Source organism: Leopardus geoffroyi, chromosome C1 (assembly GCF_018350155.1).
Source record: "Leopardus geoffroyi isolate Oge1 chromosome C1, O.geoffroyi_Oge1_pat1.0, whole genome shotgun sequence".
Taxonomy (NCBI): domain Eukaryota; kingdom Metazoa; phylum Chordata; class Mammalia; order Carnivora; family Felidae; genus Leopardus; species Leopardus geoffroyi.
This window is the reverse complement of record NC_059328.1, coordinates 203,187,900-203,214,983: the sequence shown is the minus strand read 5'-3', so window position 1 is coordinate 203,214,983 and position 27,084 is coordinate 203,187,900. Positions and strand designations below refer to the sequence as shown.

Genomic DNA, 27,084 nt, shown 5'->3' with positions numbered 1-27,084 from the left:
GGGCAGGGAGTGGGGGTGGCGGGCAGGGTGCCAGAGTCTTCTAAGCCATGATAAGGACTTTGGACTTTGCTTCATGCCTGAGGGAAGTCTCTGAAGGATTTTAATAAGGGCAATGATATGACTTTCTTTATCCTCACAAACAGAAGAAATTTGATTTTAGTTTTCTATGACCCAGCAGGAATTTACAACTGGGGCTGGGCCTTATTGCCTTCTCCAGCCCCCGGTACTCCCAAGTCTCCGTGCCAACGTGCTTTCCCTCTGGTTGGCTTCCTGCACGGAAGAGGCTGGAAAACTAAAAACTACCATCCCTGTGTTCTCTTGCAGCTCGAGCTCCAGCCTCTCAGTTGTATGTGAGGCACACGGAAGGTGGGAGCGAGGCGGCGGTCATGGGGGCAAGGAGTGGGGGCGGGGAGGCTACTGCCCACCTCCCCATCCCCCACCCACCCCCACCAGCCCTGACCTGGGAGACGCGGAATAGCATAGGGCCCGCAGTTGTAGCGATAGCTTCCCAGCACTCGTCCTCCCGAGGGCGGCCAGTGTGACGCATCCCAGGCTGAGTGCCCCAGGGCCGTCCCAGGAGTCATTCCTGGAGATCCAGCCTAGCGCGCCTTCATCCATGTTTGTAGCACCTCATTACCCCTATCAAAGCACTTCTGTTCAAAAGACGGTGCCCCTCTTGGTGCCCGGAGGATTGTTCTGCAGATCCTTCTCGGGCAGGGCCCTGGCCAACAGCGCGTGAAGCCAAGGCCTCTGTGCAAGGTCCAGGAAAACACAGGTGTTCTCATTTTCCATGGAGGGAGATGGCTCCACCTCCCACAAGATCCTTAAGTGGGGACACGGTGTTCCCCACACACAGAAAGGGGGTCAGATGCTGGGTCATCAAAAAGAATGACAAAGGTCTCCAATTATCAATAAAAGTTCCTTTATTCTATATTTTTTCCAAAGATAGCCATGTGACTGCCGGGGGCGGGGGGGAGGGCGGGGAGGAGAAGTGGCCTTTTATCTGAGAAAGAAACGTTCAAAATTATAAAAGTGGCCAAAGCTCAGGGTTCTACAGAAAGTACACTGTCTTGGACCGCAGGCATCTGGGAGCCTCTTGTCTGAGACACAGCAGTGGCCAGAAATTACTGTGCCAGAGAGAGAGAGAGAGAGAGAGAGAGAGAAGGGGGCTGCTCCAGGAAGGTCCGGGCCCAGCTCAGCACTGTCTCTGCAGGAAACGCAGGCCCACCTTCTTATTGGGAACCAGGACGATGCGGGCCACGCTCCTCACCTCCCCCGTCTCGGGGGCCAGGACCACCTCATACTGCTGGATCAGCTGGGAGGTAAAACACACATGGGCCTTAGGATCCGCGATCTCCGTCCCCTGCCCTCCGCTACACGCTCCCTCCCTGTGCTGCCCTTCCGCTCCTCCCCACGGCCTCCATCAGCCCTCCCTGGCCCACTCGGCCCTCCAGCCTCTCCCCCACTCACCCTTGACAGCAGCAGCTGCATCTCCAGTTCCGCAATCCTGCGACCCAGGCAAGCCCGGACCCCATAGCCAAAGGGCACAGAGCCAAATGGATGCTGGACCCCAGGGGTAGCAGGCTGGCTCTTCTTCAACCAGCGGTAGGGCCAGAAGCTCTCTGGCTCAGGGAAGATGTCAGGGTCACGGGACACCACATAGTGACAGAACACAAACTGGGTCTGCGGAGCGAGAAGGGGCAGCCCATCAGCTTAGGGCCGCAGGGCAGCCCTGGGAGCCCCAGCTCTTCAGCCCCACTCACGTTCTTGGGGAAGAGGAAGCCACCGACTTCGATTTCCTTTTCCGTGATGACCCGGGAGTTCGTGGGGACCACAGGGTAAAGGCTGCAGGGAAAAGAAAGCACAGGTTCGCCTCTGGTGCCCCAGGCCCTTCTTCCCATCTCACCCCTGGCCCTAGCGCCAGCCCAGCAGCCCCCACTTCCGACTCCTGTCTCTGGGTCCTCCTCTGCACAGACCCTGTGCTCCTGGAACCGCAACCTACCGCAGGGTCTCCTTAAGCACAGCTTTGAGCAGGGGCATGTGTGCTAAGTCCTTGTACTTGGGCACGTGCCCGGGGGGTACCACGCCCACCACTTCCTTATGCAAGGCAGCCTGGATCTCTGGGTTCTTTGAAAGATGGTACAGGGCCCACGTCATTGTGTTGGATGTCTGGGAGGCAGAGGGAGAGATAAAGTGAGGAGGGATTTCTAGGAAAAAGGCTAGTTAGGTAGTGGGGGGAGTGTGAGTGAGCGTGCGCGGAAAAATGAATTTGCCGCGAGCATGGCAGAAACAGACACAGGGGCTCATGGGGACCCTCCATGTGACTCCACGGCAGGATGAGGACCCATACGATGGAGAATCACGTTCTAACACAAGGAAACCGTAACAGAGGGAAACCCCACGTGACAAAAGGAATGCAGAGTCTGACCAAGAAGGCGCTTGTGGTCGAGCTCTCTGCTTAAATTGCACCTCAAATAGATGTGAGATGTGACTTCCTAGCTGGCCAAGAGAGGCTCCAGGAGGCGATGGGATCCCTCTTACAAAAGAACCATTCCCAGAGCGCCTGGATCGCTCAGTCGAGTTGGGCGTCCGACTCTTGATTTCTGCTCAGGTTATGATCCCAGAGTTGCGGGATCAAGCCCCACATCAGGCTCTGTGCTGTGTGTGGAGTCTGCTTAAGATTCTCTCTCTCTCTGTCTCTCTCTCTCTCTCCCTCTCCACTGCTCACATGCAGGCTCTCTCTCTCTCAAATAAAAGTAATAAATAAAAAACAAACGAAAAAGAACCATTTCCTGCCCACCTATGCCGGGTTGAAGGACCTCCCTGTTTTCCTTCTAGCTCTACATCTGTGACACAGAAAGAGAAGCAGGTACCTGGAGGAACGAAGGTCAGGCTCAGATGAGGGTAATGGGGAATTGGTTCAGGACAGGAGCTGGGAGCCCCCGGTCTCCTTGCTGGCCCCCCTCACGCACCGTGTCTACGCCAGCCAGGAGCAGCTCGGGCAGGCTGCCCATGACCTCATGAGCACTGAGCTGTCCTCTGGTGAGCAGGAAGTGCAGGTAGCCAGATATCTGCACTTCATCTGGCCCACTTTTCTGCAGCTGGGTCTCTATCTCCTTGAGTTTCTCATCAATCAGCTTCTTCCCTACAGAGACAATGGAGAACAGAGGCGGACAAGGTCAAAAGCCATGATCTCCCAGGACCAAGAGCCACTCTGACGGCTGGAAGCATGAGGTAGGGAGTCCTGGGACAGACTGCTGACGCACAGACCCTGGAACCCACCCCACAACCTCCCTCCCTGGCCTCCTCACCGAAAGAGAAGATGGTGTTCCAGCCATCCAGATATCGCTTCCAGAAAGGCAGCAAGGAACGGCTCCACTTGGGGAGGAAGGTGGCATAGAGTGAGTTCTGGAACATGAGCCCGACAGATCTGACGAAGGCCACGGTGTCCTGGGGGATAGGTCGCTCCAGGCAGCCAACACGTTTCTCAAACAGGATGTAGCAAATAGCTGGCAGTGCACAAAGGCCATCACAAGAGGTAGTGTCATGGCACCCAGAATCCAGGGGGCTTGAGGAGAGGGAACACGACCTGCCTCTGGCCCCTGCCCGCCCCAGCCCCTGTCCCCACAAGGGTACCTTCCAAGGCAAAGTAGTAGAAATGGTGAGCCATGTCAGACACGTGGTCCCCTGAGGCACTCTCTGCCAAAAGATGGTTCAGGTGGGCCAGGAAGTCGTCAATCACCTCATTCAGAGCATCGGTGTAGAGCGCAGCCTCACTGGGCTTCAGCATCCGCTGGTTCAGAGCTTGGCGTAGCTGGTACCAGTGGTGTCCTTCCCTGTGGAGGACGGAGGAACCGCACACTTGTAAGCAGCTGATGGAGGTTAGATTAGATGGGGTCTTCCCCCTGCCCCGAGACCTCAACAGGGTCTAGGAAAATCTCAGACTCCTAGACTTAGAATTACAGAGTCACCGAATTTCAAATGACAGAATCTTGGAATCACAAAACTTCAGAATCTCACTATACCATCGTGGGAGTAGTCAAGATGGGCATCCGGGGGCGCCTGGGTGGCGCAGTCGGTTAAGCGTCCGACTTCAGCCAGGTCACGATCTCGCGGTCCGTGAGTTCGAGCCCCGCGTCGGGCTCTGGGCTGATGGCTCAGAGCCTGGAGCCTGTTTCCGATTCTGTGTCTCCCTCTCTCTCTGCCCCTCCCCCGTTCATGCTCTGTCTCTCTCTGTCCCAAAAATTAATAAACGTTGAAAAAAAAATTAAAAAAAAAAAAAAAGATGAGCATCTGGAACCAGACTCCCTGGGGTCAAGTCACAGGTCTGATGATTACGGCTGAGTGACCTTAGGCAGGTGACTTAACGCCTCTGTGCCTCAGTTTCCCCTTCCATAAAAAGGGAATAATAAGCGTGCCTATCTTAGTAGGGTTGTTTGGACAACTACAGTGCTTAGATCAGAGCCTGGCACATGGCGAATGCTTAAGGAATGTCGACTCTGATTATCTTAGGATGCTACAACTCCAGAATCTTCTGTATGTGAAATGAGGAGGAACTCCGATGGTTCCAGTCCTCTGTGTGGCAGATGAGGAATAAAGGAGGAACAAATGAGGGTTCCTGGGATGCTCAGATTCTGGACCTTCATGCTCTGCTTGACTTAGTGGGTCTAAGGGACAGGGAGACCCACCAGGCGGGTGCCCCAGCCCCTCTTGCTACGGGCATCCAGTAGGGGGTTGTGTCCCCATCCTGGTTAGACAGAGATGCTCACGAGGGTGGGACCATGCTTCCCACAGCGGGGCTTCATGCTCAGGAACTGTCCCCACCCACAGCTGTTCCCCAAACCTGTTACCTCTCCTAAGCAAGCTGGGGATGGGCCAAGTTTTTAAAAGCTAGTTGCAGAGTAATAAGTACAATATGGTCCAATTTTACGAGGAGGAAAGGAAATCCTAAATATCCGTATGTGTATCCACATGTTTCCACATAGAGTAGAGAAGAAGGACCCACCAAACTGTCAGGATTACTTGGAAGAATGGGATGGGAGTGGGAGGTAGGCAGACAATATTTCATCATTGGAAATCTTACAGTAAGTATTACTTTTGAATTTTAAAAACCAATATGGTATTTAAAAAGATAGACGCTAAAAAGGCTTATGGCAAGAATCGGGGTTTATTTTTTTAATTTTAGAAAATTATTTATTTAAATGAACCTGAAACCCCAGGAGTTTTCTTTATTATGTTGGGAGACCCTGCAAAAAGATCAACTAAAAGTGTTGCTGACAAAGAAATGAAAGCCAGAGTAGACTCATGTATTGGAACTTCAGGCTGTAGGGTTTCTCTGAGAGTAAAAAATTCTCCCAATAGTAGCGATCAGATTTGCGGAACTTAAATGAGAACATTTTTGCGGTTGTTAAAATATTTCTTGGGAAGACAATGTTTCATAGAATGAGATGTAAAAATATATATATTTATGCACTTATGCACATATATATGCTAAAACAAAAAAGAACTTATCATTGGTTAGTAAAATAGCTTTAAAATACATGTATATTGTACAATATAACTAGGAAACTGGCTTTAGAGTAAAAAATTAAAAACAGGTGACAAAGGGGTGCATATAACATCCGGCTCCAATTCTAGATCCTGAGCCACCAATCCCAGCGGTGGCCTGACCTGGCAAAAACCTAAGACCCAAATCTTGCCCTCGGGGTCAGACATCAAGTTAAAGAGCTCTTGAAACATAGGCATTCTCTGTTCTCTTCCCAGAACTTCGAGCAAAGGGCTCAGTAATTGTTGAAGTTCTAAAACTGTCTACCTGTGAAGGAACCAGGAAAAAGGGGTGGAAAAAAACCACATGTGATGGGAGAATGGACGTATGGGCATCAAAGGGAGATGAAATGCACCCTCTCACCAGTTCGCTTCCTTTCCAAAAGTATCAAGGCATTAATTTCTTGAATTCCAGTATCAGAGAGATCTCGTTCGCCAGTGGCAAGCGATGTAAAACCTCTCTAGGCTTCAGTTTCTTCATCTGTAAAATGGGGATTATAATACTATCTACTTCATGGGCTTGTTGTGAGGATAAGGTGAGATAATAAATGTAAAAAGACTAGCCTGATACCTGGCATGTCACAAACACATAGTTAGCTACTATCCTTGGTGCCATTACCACAACCACCGCCAGGATCAACTCTCGTCTCTTAAGAAATGTCGAAAGCATGAGATGTCAAGCAACTAGGGAAAATAAAAGTCGTTCATTACTTTGGAGCTCTGTTAACATACCATAGCAAAAAGAAACCTGTCACAGGGTGAAAGATCAGGTGATGGGGATTAAAGACTACATTTATCATGGTGAGCACTGAGTAATGTATAGAATTGTAGAAGCACTATTTGTACCCCTGAAACTAATATAACACTGTATGTTAACTGTACTGGAATTAAAATAAAAAACGATTTTAAAAAACCCTGTAATATACCCAGTTACAACCTGTGACACTGGGAATGGTTCATCGCCAATGATTCTCGATTGTTTACTTCAATTGGCATATGCGTATATAACATATTCAGCCTGTCCTCGAATTTGTCACTGCCAAAATAATCTTAACTTTTCTGGGTGTAACTTCAAGGCTGAAACCCACATCTGTTTCTACGTATGGAGAGCACCTGTGAAAGTTATATGCAACAACAAACCTATAATACATAATTTAGGAAATATTTTTAAAGTCAAATTCAGCCTTCCTAATTAATATGGTGACAATGTTTTTTCAACTACACATAGATTATGGTTCACGTTGCGATATCTTCAACCATAATGTAGAATAATGGGGCTGGAAAGGTCCTAGAGAGAGCTTGGAGGCATTCTACCCCAAACTTCCCATTTTACATATGAGAAACATACGGCCAAGGAAGGAGAAATTATTCATTTGTCCAAGTCATAAAATACATTAGTGGAAAAGACAATGAATGGCCGCTGGGCTTCAGCCCATCCCAACCACTGCTTTCTAGACTGAGTATCAGGCTCAGAGGATGAAGGGAAAGCCTACCCTGCCCATCATCCCCTGGCTTCCCAATGCCATTGCCCTTGGGTCTGGCCCTCTGAGGCCTTGTACCAGTCCCTTTAGGCCCCAGCTCACGTGGTGAAGGGCCCATAAGCCAGGCCCTGTTGGTCCCGGTGCTCCTTCCATAGATCCATGTCGTTCCGTACTGGGTACTTGCTCTCTTGCCGCATCACTTGCTCCAGGAGTGGGGCACTGGCCAGGTTCACATGCATCTGAGGCCCTAGGCGGGTTACCCACATTGGACCATACTTGGTCTTGTTCAGCATCTGTGGGGGTCAATGAAAGCTGAATAACCATGGCCCATCCAGGTAGGCATTTACTAGAGAGGAGATGGGATGGGGGAGTATCTGATAATCACACCAGAGCAAGTGGGATGGGCGAAAGCAAATTTTAAAGGAGGTAAGCACTAGGATGGCCTGTGGTTCTGAAAGAACACTGGGAAAAAAATGAGCACACAGGAGTTAGAATATTCAGAGCAATGAGTATCTGGCAGAATTGGGAGAATTGAGATCCTTGGAGAAGCGAGATTTTAGAAACACGGGATGTGGTAAACGGGGGTATGTTTTGAGGTATAAACATATGGGGTCCAAGGTTGTAGAGAAACTGAACCCTTTAGTGAGGTATAATAGAACACCTATGGCTTCTGGCTTCTTCAAAGAAGCATTTAAATCTACTGCAGCTTGCTTTCAATGAGATAAAGATAAATACCTCATGTATTCAGTGAGAAAAAAGAAACACAGTAGAAACTCCAGGAAAAACAAGAAGCTGAGAAAGAAAGTCAAGATTAAAATATGAAGTAAGGTATGTGGCATGAATTTATTTTTAACAAAAAAGTTATTAGCTGCTCAGTAAAATAATGATCAACTATTTTATCTTAGAATTTCTAAAGCACTTGACAATCGATACCCATATCATCTGTGAAACTGGCATTGGTGTAATGTTTTTATAGGTGCTGGAAACGAGGGGGAAATAAGTATACTTCGAGTTTAGGAGGTAAAACTTAAAAAGAATCCACAAACACTGACACTAAATTTACTGGCTAAGTTAACACCCACAAACTTAAAGAATTTGAAACACAGTGGTTTCTTACTGTGTTTTACTATTGGTGTTAAAAACTAGATTCTCCTAGGACCAATGCAACCTAATTGCCCTCAATATATTACCCAGTTGCCCAGAATCCACCCCGAACTAACAGCCGATTCTGTCAGTTCCTAGGAAAACAGCCTTGACAACCCCCCCCCCCCCGACATCTATTTAGTTTTGTTTCCACTTTCACCTCCCAGTAATGCCTACCAGCGTGGTATGATTTTGAACAGATGATTGTGTGTAAACTACAGGGATTCCTGGAGAGAAACAGGCATATTCGTACATTGCTGGTGGGAGTCTAAAATTACACAAACCTACATGGAGGACAATTTGCTAACATTTATAGAAATTACAAATACATTTATAAACAAAGTATGGGAAGTCTACATAATGGAATACTATGTCACCTTAAAAAAGGATGAATCAGCTCCTTGTGTAGTAATATGAAAAGTTGGATTGTAATACAGAAATATACATAACCAAAGTAGATTGTTAAATGGAAAAGAAATATACATAACCAAAGTAGATTGTTAAATGGAAAAGTATGATATCTTCTGTCTAAGAAAGGGGGGCTAAATTAGAATATACAGCATTTGCACTTGCTTTTATAAAGAAATATTGGGTCACATCAGAAACTAATTAAAGTGACTACTGATGGGGCAGGTGGAGGGGACAGCAGTGAGAGGCAAGATTGTACAATGTATATCCTGTCAATCGTTTTGAGCTTTGAACTATGAGAATGAATTCAAAATTTTGATTTTTTTTTTTTATTTTAGAGAGAGAAAGAAAGAAAGCGTGAGTGGGGGAGAGAGGCAGAGGGAGAGAGAATCTTGAGCAGGCTCCACAGTGTGGGGCCTGACTCAGGGCTCAAACACATGACTCTGATATCGTGACCTGAGCCGAAATCAAGAGTTGGACGTTCAACCAACTGAGCCACCCAGGTACCCTATGAATTCAAGTATTTTTAATCTAAAGGGAAAAAAAGAAAGTGTCTTGCAAAACAATGAGTCATCTGCCACTGATCAGGTAATTCCAGAAAGCAGGAAAGGCTGATCAAACCTCTCAATTCATGTATATACTCCTTAGATTTATAAGGTTCCATTTTGTAAAAGTACTTATATGTCTGTTTTTCTCTACTGAATTCTTTAGGAGAATTATCTTAAACGTAAGTTTTAATTTGTGATTCCAGTTGGTTTATTTAAGATATTAATGACAGGGGTGCCTGGGTGGCTCAGTCGGTTAAGCATCCAATTCTTGATCTTGGCTCAGGTCATGATCTCATGGTTCGTGAGACAGAGCCCTATGACGGGCTCTGCACTGACAGCACAGAGACTGCTTGGGATTCTCACTCTCCCTCTTTCTCTGTCCTTTCCCCACTTGTGCACACACTTTCTCTCTCTCTCTCAAAAATAAACTTAAAAAAAGATATTAATCACATAATAATAATGATAATAATAGTAAATATTTCCACGGAGCTTAACATAAAACAGACGCTATTCCAAACACTTACGTTAGAAATTCAGTCCTCACTACCGCTGTATGAGGGGGGTGTAACATTACCACAATTTCATAAAAGAGGAAACTTAGGCCCAAAGAGGTTGCCCAAGGTCACTTTACTGGGAAGTAGAAAAGTCTGAATTCAAACTCAGACCACCTAGATGGTTCTCAACCACTTGCTCCATCGAACTACAAACAAACTTAGGTCCTTTAAAAATACATACTATTGGAGCACCTGGGTGGCGCAGTCAGTTAAGTGTTAGATTTTGGCTCAGGTCATGATTTCATAGTTTGTGGGTTCGAGACCTGTGTGCTGACAGCTCAGAGCCTGGCACCTGCTTCGGATTCTGTGTCTCCCTCTCTCTCTGCTGCTCCACCTGTGCGCTCTCTCTCGCTCTCTCTCTCTCTCAATAAATAAATAAATAAATAAATAAATAAATAACAAATAAACAAACATTAAAATTTTTTAATAAAAAATAATAAGTAAAAATATATACTATTTAAAACCAACGTAACTATGCAATAAACCAGTGTTCCTCACGGCACTATTGACATTTGGGGCTGGATGATTCTTTGTTGTGGTGGACTGTCCTGTGCATTTTAGGATGTTTAGCAGTATCCTTGGCTTTCACCCACTAGCATCTCCCTGCCCTCAAAGCTGTTAACAACCAAAAACATCTCCAGACATTGCCAAAATGTCCCCAGGGAGGCAAAATCACCCCAGGTCAAGAACCTCCACAATAACCCCAACCTTTTTGTTGTTGTTGTTGTTGTTGTTGTTGTTGTTGTTTTGTTTTGTACCCCCAACCTTTTAATATGAGTCTTAATGCTTTAATTTTAGAGGACTCTTCTTAATAAACAATACCTCATTTTGAAGAAATACTTACCTACAGTTTGGGTTTTTTCTCTTTGTGTTAAGTTCAAATACAATTACATGTTACAGTTTTATAAAAATGCAAATAGAGGTGGGGCGCCTGGATGGCTCAGTCAGTTAAGCATCCAACTCTTAGTTTTGGCTCAGGTCATGATCTTCCCAGTTTTTGAGTTCAAGCCCCACATCGGGCTCTGCAATGACAGTGTGGAGCCTGTCTGGGATTTTCTCTCTCTCCCTCTTTCTTTGTCCTTCCTCTGTGCTCTTTCTCTCTCTCTCTCTCTCAAAATAAATAAATAAATAAATAAATAAATAAATAAATAAACAAACATTTTTTAAAAATGCAGATACTGGTAATCTCTGAGTCATGGTTTATAGATAGGTTACTTTCTTCTTTATACTGTGATTTTTTTTTTCTTCAGATTTTCTACCATGATCTTAGAATCAGAAAAAAAAAAAAAGTCATATTTTAAAAGACTAGATCAACAATTTACTTGGGGACCAGCTTCTTCTCTGGAATCCAAAGCCTCTGGCACCTCTTCCTGGCTGTCAGCTTGGAAGTTTCTGAGGCATTTCCCCCTTTGCATAGGCCATGCTTTCTTTCCTCTTCCTTCATATTCCTCTTCTCAGTTTACTCGGTGGAACTGAACAAGGATCTATTTATGTAGGAACTTATTTTAGAAAGACACCATAATACTTGCTGAAAGAGTGTGCTATGTCTGTGAACCTACCATTAGGCCGTAACCTGAGCCAGTTAGAGAGCCCCAACGTTCTCAGATAGATCCTGTCCAAGTGCCACTTTGCAGAACAGAGTCCCCTAGGGATCATCTTCCAGGATGAATGGGAGGGGTAGCTTCCACCAAGTGAGACTCCAAAGGGGGGAGTGATGAATTCACTCAACATTTATTTATTGAGCTCATATCCTGTTCCTCCTATACTTATCTAGGGCCTGGGGATACAGCTGTGTGCACAGCAGGAACAGCTACCCTTAAAGAGTTTACATCTCAGTGTATGAGCCACACAGTTGAGAATTTGATTACATATGCTTATAAGTTGCTCCCTAGTTAAGTCTTGTCTCTTCAACTAGATTGAAAATCTTCCAGGTCAGGAATGATGTCATACTTCTTATAATTGCAGTCTTTTTTTTTTTTTTTTAACATTTATTCATTTTTGAAAAGCAGAGAGAGACAGAGCGCAAACGGGGGAGGGCTAGAGAGAGAGGGAGACCCAGAATCCAAAGCAGGCTCCAGGCTCTGAGCTGTTAGCACAGAGGCTGATGCGGGGCTCGAACTCACAGACCGTGAGATCGTGACCTGAGCTGAAGTCAGCCGCTTAACAGACTGAGCCACCCAGGCGCCCCCATACTTCTTAACTACCTCCCATGTTGCTTGACATACCACTACACACATTTTAGACAATATTTAGCAGATGTCAATGAATCAGGTGGAGAAAAAAGTTGCAGACAACACGAAGAATATGAGAGACAAACAGCGACAGACAGAAGCGAGGTGGAGAAGGAGATTCACAAGAAACCAGTAACAGTGGCTCCAAAGGAGTGGGAATTAGTTGTAAAAGCCTAGAAAAATAATCCAAAAAGGAAATTAAGAAAATAATTCCATTCAGAATTGGATCTGTTTTGGACTGAATGTTTGTGTTTCCCCAAAATTCATACGAAGCCCTAGTCTCCCAGTGTGGCTGTATTTAGAGATGGGGCCTCTAAGGAAGTAAGTAAGACTAAATGAGTAATTAAGATTAAATAAGAGTGAGTCCCTGATCCAATAGGATTAGTGTCCTCATAAGAAGAGACATCAGAGAGCATTCTCTCTCTCTCTGCAAGTACACACCAAGAAAAGGCCATGTGAGGACACAGGGAAAAGGTGGCTGTCTACAAACCAGGAAGAAACCTGTCACCAGATATCAACCTACTGGCACCCTGATCTCAGACTTCCAGCCTCCAGAAGTTAGAGAAAATAAATTTATATTGTTTAAGACAGCCAGTCTGTCATATTTTGTTACAGCAGCCAGAGAAAACTAATACAAGCATCCAAAAGAATAGAATACTCAAAAATCAATTTAGCCAAGGAAGTAAAACACTTGTACATTGAAAACTACAAAACATTGCTGAAGGAAACCAAAGAACTAAATAAATGGAAAGATAGCCCATGTTCATGGATATGGAGACTTAATATTGTTAAGATGGCAGTAATCTCCAAAGTGGTCTACAGATGCAATCCAATCTTCACCAAAATGCCAATGACCTTTTCTGCAGAAATGGAAAAAATCAATCCTCAAATTCATACGGAACTGCAAAAGGCCCTGAATAGCCAAAAATATTGAAAAAGAAAAACAAAGTTGGAAGAGTTATACTTCCTAATTTTGAAACTTACTACAAAACTACAATAATCAAAACACTGTGGCAGTAGCATAAGGATACATACATATATAGGCCAATGGACAAGAATCGAGAGTCCACCATCTATGGTGAATTGATTTTTGTAAAGAGTGCCAAGACCATTCAATGTGGGAAAAGAACAGTCTCATCAACAAATGATGCTGGAACGACTAGATAACCAAGTGCAAAAGAATTATGTTGGACTCCTATCTCACTCCATATACAAAAATTAACTGAAAATGGATCAGCAACCTAAATACAAGACCTAAAACCATAAAACTCTTAGAACAAAACATAGAGGCAAATCTTCATGACCTTGGATTTGGGAATGGATTCTTAAATTTGACACTAAAAGCATGAACAATAAAAGAAAAAATAAATAAGACTTCATAAAAAATTTAAAATCTTGTACATCATAGGATATTACCGAGAACGTGAAAAGACAATCTATAGAATGGGAGAAAATATTTGCAAATCATACATCTGATGAGAGTTTAATATCCAGAATATACAAGAGGTCTTAAAAAACTCAACAACAAGAAGGCAGCTCAGTTTTAAAATGGTCAAAGGACTTAACATTTCTCCAAAGGAGAATACAAGTGGCCAATAAGCACATGAAAAGATGTTCAACATCATTGGTCATCAAGGAAATGCAAATCAACACCACAATAAGATACCATTTCATACCCAGTAGGATGGCTTTAATCCAAAAAACAGAAAATAACAAGTTGTTGGTAAGCATGTGGAGAAACTGAAACCCTTGTACATTGCTGATGGAATTATAAAAATAGTACAGATGCTACAGAAAACCATTTGGCAGGTCCCCAAAAAATTAAACACTGAATTACCATATGATTCAGCAATTCCACTACTAAGTGTATGCCCAAGAGAAATGAAAACATGCCACACAGAAACTTTTACACCAATATTTATAGCAGCATTATTCATAATAACTGAAAGGTGCAAACAACCCAAATGTCATCAATTGATGAACAGATAAGCAAATTGTGGTCTACACATGAAATGGAATATTATTCATCCAAAAAAAGGAACAAAGTATGATACATGCTACAACTTGGATGAACCTTAAAAACATGTGCTAAGTCAAAGAAGCCAGACACAAAAGGTCATATACTGTATGGTCCTTTTTATATGATTTATCTGGATAGGCAAATCCATAGAGACAGAAAGCAGATTAACAATTACTGAGGGGCAGCAGGACAGAGCAAAAAGGAGAGATTAACTGGTGACAGGGTGTTTTTCTAGGGTATTGAAAAAGTTTTGAAATTAGAATTAGTGATTTCATAACATTCAAAATACACTAAATGCCACTGAATGGTACACTTTAAAATGATGAATTGTATTATGTGAATTCCCTCCCCCTACCAAAAAAAAAAAAGCCTAGAAGTTTCTGGTATTTAAAACCTCCAGAGCCTCAGCGAGAACCTGATGTGAACAAAAAATAGCCCCTCAGAAAAGAAAGAACGGAAAGAGGCTGAGGAATGTCCACTTGAGTCAGTTCTTTGGTTCCAAAATTTTTCTCAACTGTAGATCAAGGAGGAAAGAGAACCAGACCAACCTTTCCTTTCCACTGTTAACTCCTAACCCAGGACTAGGGATCAAGCTTTGAGGGGTATTTGCTGGTCTGTTTAACTGTTCAGGGAAGAACACAGGGGCAGTCTCTGAGAATGCCCTCTGTTATGCAAAACTACTGTGTTTACAACTTTCTTAGAGGGCAATTTGGCAGGCAATACATGTCAAAGCCCAGAACAAAATCTTTTACCCAATAATTCCATTTTAGGGGTTTATTCTAAAGATGGGCATGATATTTAGTGATAGATATATCAAAGCTTTTACACATAAAAAAATCTAAATATATAACAATAAAGTTCAGCAAATTCTGGTGAAGCCATACAAAAGAACACTAGTCAGCCATTTAAAACTGCTATAGGTGTACTTGTTGATATAGAAAGGTATGCATATTTATTAATTAATTTATTTTCAAATACTTGAGTGGTTTTTTGTTTAATGTTTATTTATTTTTGAGAGAGACAGAGAGACAGAGCTCAAGCAGGGGAGGGGCAGAGGGAGAGGGAGACACAGAATCTGAAGCAGACTCCAGGTTCTGAGCTGTCAGCACTGAGCCCGACGCGGAGCTCGAACTCACGAACCACGAGATCATGACCTGAGCAGAAGTTAGACGCTTAACTGACTGAGCCACCCGGGCACCCCCATTTGTTTATTTTTTAAAGTTTATTTATTTATTTTATTTTTGAGAGAGAGAGAGAGAGAGAAGTTGGTTCTCATGAACTGTGAGATCATGACCTGAGCCAAAATCAAGAGTCGGACACTTAACTGACTGAGCCACCTAGGGACCCCAAAAGGTATGCACAATTATTTTTAATAAAAGGCAGCTACAAAAGAGTATATGGTATAGTTTCATTAAAAAATATATATACACACATATATATATATGCATATATATACGTATACATACACTGATGACACATGGAGGAAAATGTAGAAACCTATTCACCAAGGATTAGCAAACAGGGATAATGCTTACTTACCACTAAGATTATGTATGTATTTATGTACTTGTTTCACAAATGTTTATGAAGCACCTATGTGTACAAGGCACTGGGACATATGCAGGGTTTGGGAATTATGGGAGATTTGGATTTTCTTCTTTTTATGTCTGTATACTTTCTGATTTCCCTACAACAAACACATATTTATATACGCAGAATAATGTTTAATATTCTGCAAATTACTTCAGCCACACTGAAATGACATTTTCTCTTACAGGTGGTACGTAGTCAAAAACTATTAGCACATAACTCATATTTATGTGATTTTTCCAAAAAACAAGAGAAATTTTTGCAGGAAAAAAGTGCCTGTTCATTGTCATGTGTTTTTATCTCATCCACAGCTGGCAGTATCAGTTGAAGGGTCAGGGACTGCTTGGCAGGAGATTTTGTTCTAGTTCCAGCCCCAACACTAATGGGCTTTGTCCCTTTGTTGGGGGATAGCTCCACCATGGCACCCTCCCGACTGTGAGACTCTGCCTGTACTCATATACACGGAGGCTGGAACCCAGTCTTCCCTGAGTCTTCAGATTTCAATGCCCTGTGACACCACCCACCCCAGGACACGAGAGGACAGAAATCCTACAAGGAGCCACCACAAAGCTACCCAGCACTTGACTCCCTGTGTCCCCTAGGAGGCTGTCAGGAGACCAACAGATTCTCCTCTGGGTTTAGATGAGGTGTGTGCTTTCTGCCCTATCCCCCTCAGAAAAGAGCTGCAGAATATACAACCACCTAGCTGCAGTCTAGAAGGGGCACCTCAACATATCCCACAACTCACACTGCAATCATCTGGCCCCTTTTGTTTCGGGGCTGTCCTTTTGCATGTGTGGGACAAGGATCTCGGCAAGCTGGCACCTTTGGCTGATTCTTCTTTTCACTGTATCTCTCTCTCCCTTTTTTTTTTTTTAATGTTTGTTTATTTTAGAGAGAGAGAGAGAGAGAGAGAGACAGAGTGTGAGGGTGGAGGGCAGAGAGAGACAGAGACACAGAATCCAAAGCGGGCTCCAGGCTCTGAGCTGTCAGCACAGAGCCCAACACGGGGCTTGAACTCACGAGCCATGAGATCATGACCCGAGCTAAAGTCCAACATTTATCCAACTGAGCCACCCAGGCACCCTGTCCCTCTCTATGTAAGTAATACACTGTCTAAATCTAAATGTGGCCCACTGTATCTTTTCCAGAAAAATCTGTTATGTCTTGGCTTTGCCTTATCTAACATGTGAACTTGATACTTTTGGTTCCCAATACGGTGCTGGTAAAGTTATAATGGCCTTTTAGAGAACTGGGACCACATGGTCAGGTTCAGAGATAAAGTAGAACCCATGATCTAGTAGCACGTGCTCTGACCTAAGTGTGTGCTGGGGGGCAGAGAAGGGTCCTCCCACCAGCGGATGGCATGGACCAAGCAGGGTAGGAGAGGTAAGGCAGGCAGGGCCGAGGAGCAGCGGTCTTCCCACAGTCCTATATCCACTCTGTCAGTAAATGGCCACTGAAAATTGAAAGTAAATGCAAAGCTGTCTTTCCAGTGGAGCTGCCCCCCACCCCCATGCCGCCCCTTGTCCCCCGCCCCCTGGAATCCCTGACCTTCCAGCCACTACCCACCTCCTGAAGTGCCTGTGTTAAACCCTTTGGTCTGTGTTTCTGTAAAGTGTGGGACAGCAAAGACAAAACAGAAGGGAAAGTGATTCTGTGATTCTGAGTGAGAGACCCATGAGCCAACTCCTCCTACATACAAAATGTATGATGGGTTTCAAAATGTTTCACTGACAGCGTTCCTAGACTGTTAGGAAAATTCCTCTGAGGTCCAAACTTTTCATTGTATAACCATGTCTTGTTGGTTGGCAAGTTGAAGGTCCCGGTAGGAGTGATGAGTGAGATTCAGAGTCAGCTTGCCAAGTAGTTTTGGAAACAACGTTGGTAGAGTGACAGGTGTAATCCCCCTGGCAGTCAAAGAAAAAACTGCTGTCTTTTACCACCTAAAGAGCAGTATATTCCTGATATGAAAGTTGCACCTACAGAAGGAACCATACTATCAAGGGTGTCACCCCACTGCTCCTGACAGATTGACTACATGGGGTTTTTTAACTCTCTTCACCAAAGCTGATAAGGTCATGGCATCCTTTTAGGAAAAAGACCGTGAGACCCCATGGGCCAACTAGCAAAGTGTGCAATAGGATCCTGGTAGGCAGTAACAAGCCTGGTTGATGTATTTAGTGACAAGGGGACAGGAGTCCTTGGCCACGGTCCCCGAGAGCCCTGATGAGTTGTGCTGGTTTTTATTTTATTTTATTTTACTTTATATTTTATTTTATTACTTTATTTTATTTTATTATTTTTTAAATGTTTATTTATTTTTGAGAGAGAGCGTGCACAAGCAGAGGAGGGGCAGAGAGAGAGGGAGACACAGAATTTGAGATCATGACTGGAGCCAAAGTTGGATGCTTAACCGACTGAACCATCCAGGTGCCCCAAGTTGTGTTGGTTTTTAGAGAAAAAAGGGAGAGGGTCCCATAAAATGTTTAAAAACATTCCGTGGTTGTTCCTTACCCGTCTGTATTACTAAGGAAAGGAAAACTGTTTCCATTAGACAGGTGGCTGTGGTTACAGATAAAATACTCCCTGGTCATCAGTTCGTCAAAGATATACTGAATGTATTGTGGGAATAAATGTGTTAAATACGTGTAATATTTCTCTAAACTGTAAGGGGTGTTTTCGGTGGGGAAACGCCATGATTAGAGCAGTGGTAGTGGGTTGAGTGGACCACCAGGAGTCCACCTTGTTCTCTCGGTTCAGTCATGCGGTATCAGTAAAGTAGTATGGGATTCCAAGGAAAGGGAAGGGGTGGAAAGGAAGATCACTGTCTTGATCAAAGAACTAGTACAGACAAACATGCTTAAGGAAACAATCCAGGGGTGTCTGGCTGGTTCAGTTGGAAGAGGTGCAACTTTGGGCGTAGAGATTACTAAGATAGATAGATAGATCAATAGATTGATAGATCGATAGATAGACAATCCAACAGTACAAACTGCTCTTTCACTGCGGCCAGTCAGTCCTCATGAGACATGTGAGCGACACGTGTCAGTGACTGACATTACACAGACTGAGACCAGTGGTAAAATTATGTGGCCACTAGGCAATGGTTCCTTAGGGTTTTGGACATGGCACTTGCCTGACCTCACCACCCAGAATACCCCAACTGAGAGACAATTACTGGCTTGATATTGAGCGCGAATGCACACTGAGACGGACACGGCAAAGTGCTGTTCTACCTGATGTCCCGTCGGAAATGAGAACATCAAGTGGGTACTGCCTGACAAGCATCCCTGATTATGCGGCTGCAGTACATCCAGAAAATAGCACACCAGCCATTAAGTGGTTAGTCGCCCTCTAGACGTGTTGACTCAGATGCAGGGTCTATGCCAACACCTCAGATTTCTTGGGGGCTTACCTTCACTGAAGTTACTGACAATGCCTGGGCCTGGTTCATGGATAGATCAGCTCAGTTGGGGGCCATGGGGTGTCCTGGGGTGATGCTGCCATGTACCCCCCAAAGAAAATTGTCTAAAACTATGCACGGAAAATTGTCTAAAACTAGCTCGCTGTTGTGAGCTGTGCTACTTGCTCTGGAAAAGACCTCCCCAAATACACCCTGTTACATTTTCACTGACTCATGAGCGTGTGGGCTGATGCCTGGCAGTGGAATGCCTGCATGAACAAGTCTCAGCCTCTCTGGCAATGATCATCATGGCAGCAGATCACACAAGACCCATACCCTCTGTTCATGACCCGGAGGGATGCCCGTGGCAAAGGTTTCCTTGGATCAACATGGGTGAAATCAGCAAGCTGAGGAGACCTGTGATACAAATGTAAGGACCGTAGCCATCCAGACGGACTGCTGTACAGGGCATGGTACTCCATCCACGGGAGCCCCCAAACAAGGCATAGTGACCGCAGTATGTGAAGCCAAAGAAGGTGGCAAATATGCCCAGACCGCCAGCTAGACATTCCAGTGGTAAAAGAAATTTGGGGGCTCATAGTGAGGGGTACTGGACCTGGCCTGTCCTACCAAACAGACTGTACAGGTCCCCTACCATCCTCTTGAGGGTACCATCGGACATCGATTGTAGCAGACACCTCTTCAAGGTATGACACTATCGTCTCCATCCGCACAGCACGAGGGGCACATTATTCAAAGACCCTTCGATGGACAGTGCTGTACATTTGGTTTCCCAAGGGCATCCACTCAAACAATGGTTCCCACTTGAAGTAAAAAGGACCCAGCAGTGGCAGCTGCGTGGAACATTCACTGAACCTTCCATGCCTCGTATCATCCCCAGGAAGCCAGTGCCATTGAAACATGGAGTGGACTCTTAAAGGAGAAACTAAAAAAGATAACTGGATAACCCAGCCTCAGCTCCCAGTGGATGACACACCTAAGAAAGTCAGTTTGGAATATCTATGTGACAATTCACCAGGAGGGTATCTGCCATTTCAACAGAATTCTTCATTGTGAGATTGGAGAGCCAGGAAGAGGCCCGAGATAGGCTGTAAGAGACCCGAGCTGCATAATTAACTCTTCTCATTCCCCCATTTTTCTTCCCACACCTACCCCCTTGGAAAACTAACAGCTACTTTGCAAGTAGCGAGAAGAGTCATGGAGTAAGCTATCCTAACTTGATGCTTCTTTCGCCATCACTTCTGCTTGCCGCTCTTGGGCAGTAATAGATATGGACGGTAATGGCCGTGAATATGAGGTTTCAGCTCCCAAGATGGCCCCGAGGTGGGGATGGGAGATGTTCTAGAATGGTAGGAGGTATACAAGGAAGAAATAACTGAGGCACCTCAGGAGAGAGCAGGGCTCATGTGAGGGTTAGGACACACAGGAGGATTGGGACAAAAAAGTGAAGGGACTGCTAGGAGGTTGTCACATTGTACACATGGCTGTGGGGAGAGGAATACCTCTGGCTTGTGGGAGATAAGGGGTCTTCCCCGGGAAGTTGGAGGTGCAGGGAGGGACTATTAATCTCTCTCTTTCTCTCTCTCTCTCTCTCTCTCTCTCTCTCTCAGCCCCTATCTACAGACAAGGTGGCATCTAACTGACATGTGGCCAAGTTAACTCAGACCATCACCGCCCTCAACTTGACCACTGGCCAAATAGAATCTCAATCTAAAAACTCTTAGAAACCTCCCAAGGGCCAGTGATTTCAGAAATGGTCAGCCTCCAATAAAGATAACAGGACAAGATTAACCTTCTGGACACTGATCTGGTCTCTTTAGCTTCATCCTGTTACTGTTGGCCTCTTGTTCATTTGTCACAGGCTGCTCCAAACCCTTCAGCACGGGTGGTAATAGGCAACCGTAATGCCCGGCACTTCTGCAGGGTTGGCTGAAGTGGGGTGTGCGTGGTTGCAACTCCGGTTGCCCTTGGATGGGGCGCCTGGCTGCAGTATATACTCCAAACAGGCCTAATCAACCTACAGGGAGTCACGGTTGTGGTGACTCTCATCCAATACTGCCAAAGACAGATTTGGTAGGCGCTCTCCCATCAGTAGAACTGGAATATTTATCTGATGGGGTATTTACATCCCTGCGAATTCTGGGATATGTGAAGGGTCGGGGTTGAACGGTGGAGCAGCCCAGTACCTATCTATGCACACAGAGACTTGAGCCATAGCTTATAAGTTTAGGCAGAACACTTTGCCATCTTCCTGGGACATGGAAGAACGTTCTGTGAGGAGTTGCAATAAGGCCCGCACCCACTCACCTCCCTATCTCACTAGGGAGGTTGTCATGAAACAGTTTCTCATCACCTCCCGGGTTCCGATGAAGTGTGGGGTTTCTGCCCACCCCCACTCAGACAAGAGCTGCAGAACATAAAACCCTTTGGCTGCAGTCTAGAAGGAACGCCTCAGCAACGGGATACCCCATAACTCACGCTGCACTCATCTGGTGGGAAAAGTTTCAGTGTCGTCTTTTTGAATGTGCGGGACAAGGTTCATGGGGAGCCGGCACCTTTGCCTTACTCTTCCTTTCACTATTTAGCAATAAAATGTCTAAATCTAACAGTGGCTTGTTGTATCTTTGCTGATTAAATCAGTCCGGCCTTGGCTTTGCCTTTTCTTGCTTGACATTTCCTCATCAGTCAAATAAGAGAATTCTATTAGTAGTTGATCTCAAAGAGGTGCCCTGTGGCTACACACGTTAAGGTGAATAACCCAAGGCAGGCCATAATGGCAATTACCAATTCACAGATATAATGCCTAAAACGTACTAACCCACCTCAAGGCAAAGGCTGGTAACCTGGGGTGTGCAGACAGGCTCAGGGGCGGGGGATGGAAAACTGAAATTCTATGCAATATGTGGTAAACAGACTCGTTTTTTGTTGTTGCAAAGTGCCATAGCTTTCAGATGTTTAAAAGGTTGTGATAGGGATTCTCTCCTTACCAGATTCTGCTCAGGCTCTTCCCAGCCCTCTTCTTAACTGGGCCTCGGGTGGGGCCTAGAAAGACTTGAACTCATGGACATAGTTTCTAACAGCTCAGAGTAGCCTCCATAGGATGACCTTCATTCCGAGGATAAAGGCCCCTTAAAGTGCCGCCCGGAAGGGTGCCTGAGTGGCTCAGTCGGTGAAGCGAAGCGTCTGCTTTTGGCTCAGGTCACGATCTGACAGTTTGTGAGTTCCAGCCCTGCATCGGGCTCTGTACTGACAGCCCAGAGCTTGAAGCCTGCTCGGATTCTGTGTCTCCCTCTCTCTCTGTTCCTCCCCTGCTTGCACTCTAAAGAACGTCCTGTTTGTTCTGGCTGACACCTAAAGATAAGGCCCCTGTCCAGTCTCTGAGGAAGTATAGAAGTCCTGCTGAGAAGCACCAGTTAACTAACCATATGAGTTTCACATGGACCAGCTGCCCCCCTTCCTGCCTTTTGTAATTTTTCATTTCCCTGACTCTGCTCAAGGGCCTGCCATCCTGCTCCCCGTTCTCTCCCTCTTTTAAAAGACATAGTCACCCCTGCCCACACCAGAATGGAGTTTATCTCCTTCCCCTCCTGACAGCCACTACTGAATAAAACCTGTTTTCACCACTCTAACTCATGTCCGCTATGCTTACCTTTGACAGCTGTGGGCACCTTGAAAACTCGAAAGCAACACTGAGCCGAAAAGCAGAAACTACACAAACCTCCCTCAACCGAGGAGTGGAGGAACACATTGTGGCATATCCCCACCGTGGAATATTAGTCAGCCATAAAAAGGAACAAAGTACTGATGCTCACGTGCTACAACATGGATGAACCGTGAAAACGTCATGCTAACTGGAGGAAGCTTTTCACAGTAGAGCACATATTCAATGAGCCCATTTATACGAAGTATCCAGAACAGGCAAATCCACAGAGGAAGAGGATAGATTAATGGCTGCCAGGGGCTGATGAGGGAATGAGGCCCCGGCGGTGCTAAAGAGCACGAGGTTTCCTTCCGGGGCAACGAAAACATTTGAAAATTGATGTGGTAATGGTTGCACAAGTCTGCAAATATACTAAAAACCGTTTAGTTGTTCATCAGGGTGGATTCTATGGCATGCGATTATATCTCAAAAAAGCTGTTACAAGAAAAAAACAAAACAAAACACTAAAATCTCCCCTGGAAAAAAGTGATACCGCATTGCAAGGTTCTGTTTTCCTACTTAGTGGCCTGTTTAGTTTAGTGACTGGTAGACTCCTTAGGGAGGCTCTCAGCACGGCAAAAACTAAAAACAAAAAACAAAACAAACAAACAAAAAACACAACAAACACTCAAACAGCAAGTAAACAGCGCCAAGGACAAAAGTAAACTCACAAACCTCATGTACTGTTTTGCCAGTGTCACTAAACCTGCCCCTAAAAGTTGGCAGGCCATCAGTTGGATAAACAGAGGGAGAGAGGTAACTCTAGGCACGGGCCACTCCTTTGCCTACACTGGCAGATGGTCAGAAAGAAGGCCCACTCAGGGTCAAAGGTGAAGAGGAACCCCGCTGGGACCGTCATGTCTCAGTGCTGTCAAAGCGTCATGGAGAATTTAGCCCCAACCCCCTCACACAAGTGGAATTCACATTTCTGGGAGACAGAAGGTGCTAAATAATTAACAGCATTCCCAGGTTCTCCTAGCTCTCAACCTTGCCTTGAATGATCTCCAAGATCAGACCAGCCCAGGGGCACTATTTGGATTTAGGATGAGCAGGATTACTTTATTTGTTATTATGAATATTTTAATGTGGAGAGTTAAAGAAAATAACATTATAAATGCACATGCACCCACGCACTCAAATGAAGAGAACTGTTAATATTTGTCATATTTGCTTCAAATCTTTTTCCAAAAGGAAAATATTTCCAAGTTCCCTTCTTGTCCTTCCCTTTGCCCTCCCTCCCCAGGACAACCACTATCCTGAATCGGAAATGTATCCTTTCTGTCAACGTTTATATAATTTTATTGTATATATAGGTGTCCAGTGATAGCTTATAGTATTTTTGTGTGGTTTTTAATTTACAGAAATAGTATTCTACTGTACCTATCATTCTATACTCAACCTTGCTGTTTTGGGACTTTTGGTTTTTTGTTTATTTTTTAAGTAGGCTTCATGCCCAGTGCAGAGCCCAAGGCAGGGCTCGAACTCACGAACCTGAGACCAAGACCTGAGCTGAGATTAAGAATCGGACGCTTGGGGCGCCTGGGTGGCGCAGTCGGTTAAGCGTCCGACTTCAGCCAGGTCACGATCTCGCTGTCTGTGAGTTCGAGCCCCGCATCAGGCTCTGGGCTGATGGCTCAGAGCCTGGAGCCTGTTTCCGATTCTGTGTCTCCCTCTCTCTCTGTCCCTCCCCCGTTCATGCTCTGTCTCTCTCTGTCCCAAAAATAAATAAACGTTGAAAAAAAAATTAAAAAAAAAAAAAGAATCGGACGCTTAACCGACTGAGCCACCCAGGTGTCCTTCAACCTTGTTTTTGAGTTCTTTATTGATACATTAAGAGCTTGTGCATTTATTATGACTTTTGTATATTGTTCCATTGTATGACTATATCACAATTTATTTATCCTGCTTATGGGTATTTAACAGGTTTCTGAATTTTTTATTTTACAAACAAAGCCGCAAAAAAAAATGTTGTGCATGCGTGTAGCCCTTACTTCAATCATCATAAAAATGTCTGGTTTTATGCAAGAAGACAGAACTGTCATAAGTTACTAAGACATGTACCAGACCATAGGACAGTAAGAATCTCCCTCTGATTTTGCACTCGTAGAGAAACAACGGGCTGAGGATACAGGGTGATCCATGAAAAAGCATTGCCTGGGACACCCTCAGAGAGGCCGTCAGGGAAATAGAAACACTGCCCACCCCCCACTTACACCCCTCACACACCCAGAGGAAAACCGCAGTATGTTGAGGGCACTCTGCCCACAAACTGGACGAGTCTCAGGTGAAACAATGAGGGCGTTCAAAGAACAAGGACTGCACGATCAGCAGGTGACGCAGAACTAGAAAGAAGATGTAGGCAGACAGGTGGAAATCGAAAGTAAGGACCCAGAACCAAACAAGGGTACAAGAGAAAAGGCCATCGGAAGACCTCAAAATATCATGCGAGACCAGGAAGCACTTGGTCAGCCTTGCATTTATCTCCTGCTTTCCATTCTTTGGCTCTCGTGGTTTTTTTAAAAAAAATTAATAGGTAATACACACATGCACACTGTTAAAATTCAAAACAGTGAAAAAGTAAACAAAAGGACCCAAAAGTTGGCAAACTGTGCCTGGGCAGGGTGATGCCAGAGAAAACCTGGTGGAGGTCCAGAGCAGTCCTGCAATAAAAGATAAGACTTCCTCCTAACTCTCATCTTCAGACTCCAAGAAACCATCACACAGAGGCAATCATTATTGCCGATTCCTTGTGTGTCCTCCCAGAGATATTTCATGCACCTACTAAACACATATATGCATGTATATCTCACATTCCCCCTTCATCCACAGATGATGGCATATAATACCATTTTGGGTCTCACTTTCTTCCCATCTCTTAGCAAGCAATTACATTAATACCCATAGAGCTGTCCCTGTTCTTTTTGGTGGTTGCATAAATTCCACCAGATGAAGACACTATAATCAATTAGACCCTTAATGGGACATGTAAGTCATTCTAATCTTTCCCAATCAGAAATCCTGCTACTTTGAATATTCGGTACTCTCTTTGACCACAGAATTTTATCTGTAAGATAAAAATTCTAACAGTGCAGTTGCTAAGGTGGTATGATTCACACTTTTGACCTTAATACCCGGTTTCAGTTCCCAACCCTGAGGCTTAAAGGCAGTACATCCAATTTTGCCATAGTCTCAAGGACTACCATAATGTCTTCCAGATGAGACTGAAAGCCAAAAAAAGGTAACTAGAGGACAATCTCCGAAGGGCTGGATGGTAACATGAGTACTGGGACAGAAAATCCATCTAATCAATGGTATTAGCCAAACTGAAGAAAGAATGTGTTAACAGAATGGGAGGGGTCGTTACAAAACCCAGAAGAGGGAAGTCAAACAGCAAGAATTTGGCAGCATTTATCTTTCAAGAGAGAGATACATAATCTAATGGACAGGCACCAGAGAAGCACATTCAACCAGGTTTCTCCAAGGCCTAGATGAAATTTCCTTCCGTACAATTCCACTCCTTTAATTCTGGGGTCTCTGCATACTAAGCAGTCCACTAATGTAGGTACTACTTTTTCTCCCTAGGTACCTGGATCCTAGGAAGAGTGGGCAGTGGATTAAAGACGGCCACAGATTCTTTGACATCCTTCCCATTTAAGAGGTGAGGTCTACATCTTCTCCTCTAGAATCTAGGTGGGCTCTGTACCTGCTCTGATGGGTAGAATACAGTAGAAATGATGCTGTGCCAGGTTTCAGGCCCAGGCCTTAAGAAACTGGCAACTTCCACTTTCTTTCCCTTGGAACATTCACTTTGGGGAAAGCCAGGACCCCATAAGAAGTCTGATCATCCAGAGACCACCATGGTGTAAGGAAGCCCAAACTAGCCACATGGAAAGAGAGAGAGATGCTTAGCTGATCTGGTCAAACCAGGCCAGGCACCAAACATGCAACTGAAGAAGCCATCTTGGAAATTCCAGTCCCAGGAGATGTGACATGGGGAAACACTGAGGAAGCCATGGAAACAAATTTAGTTTCTGAACAGAAACATGGCCCCACTCGAGCCATCCCAGCCATATCCAGCCATTCAAACTGAAGCCCTGCTCCCTTGGGAAGCTGAGATAAGTCACTTCTGATGTGCACTGCCCAAATTCCTGACCCACAAAATCATGAGTGTACCAAAATGTTGTTTTAAGCCATTATATTTTGGGATAGCTTATTATGCAGCAATAGATCATTAGACTAGGGGGTTTCTATGTGATGGAGTATTATGATTCCCAAGAGGGCTGACTTCTTCAGTAAATAAACCGTGGGCACTCCAGTCCACAATTTGTTTCTGTGGGTTTGGCCAATGTTGGTCAGTCCCTAATAGTCTGCCCATGTTCAATTTGCTGATAAAATATAGTTTCTGAACTCGAAAAGTTGAGACCTGAATGGTGAGGCT

The 27,084-nt window shown here is 44.7% G+C and overlaps 1 protein-coding gene across 2 annotated transcripts in view; it reads right to left on the bottom strand.

Annotated features, from left to right (window-relative positions):
• Nucleotides 1-1,007: 1,007 nt before the first annotated feature.
• The window catches only part of LOC123599476 (sterol 26-hydroxylase, mitochondrial), a 34,201-nt gene continuing 8,124 nt past the window's right edge, over nucleotides 1,008-27,084 (bottom strand). For both annotated transcript variants that reach the window (XM_045481280.1, XM_045481281.1), the window contains exons 2-9: nucleotides 7,128-7,318; nucleotides 3,637-3,836; nucleotides 3,312-3,509; nucleotides 2,973-3,145; nucleotides 2,003-2,169; nucleotides 1,764-1,845; nucleotides 1,471-1,683; nucleotides 1,008-1,315 (exon numbers count right to left, since the gene is read on the bottom strand). In XM_045481280.1, coding sequence (XP_045337236.1) covers nucleotides 1,196-1,315; nucleotides 1,471-1,683; nucleotides 1,764-1,845; nucleotides 2,003-2,169; nucleotides 2,973-3,145; nucleotides 3,312-3,509; nucleotides 3,637-3,836; nucleotides 7,128-7,318 — 1,344 coding nt within the window. In that variant the 3' untranslated portion in view covers nucleotides 1,008-1,195. The remainder of the gene's footprint in view (nucleotides 1,316-1,470; nucleotides 1,684-1,763; nucleotides 1,846-2,002; nucleotides 2,170-2,972; nucleotides 3,146-3,311; nucleotides 3,510-3,636; nucleotides 3,837-7,127; nucleotides 7,319-27,084) is intronic.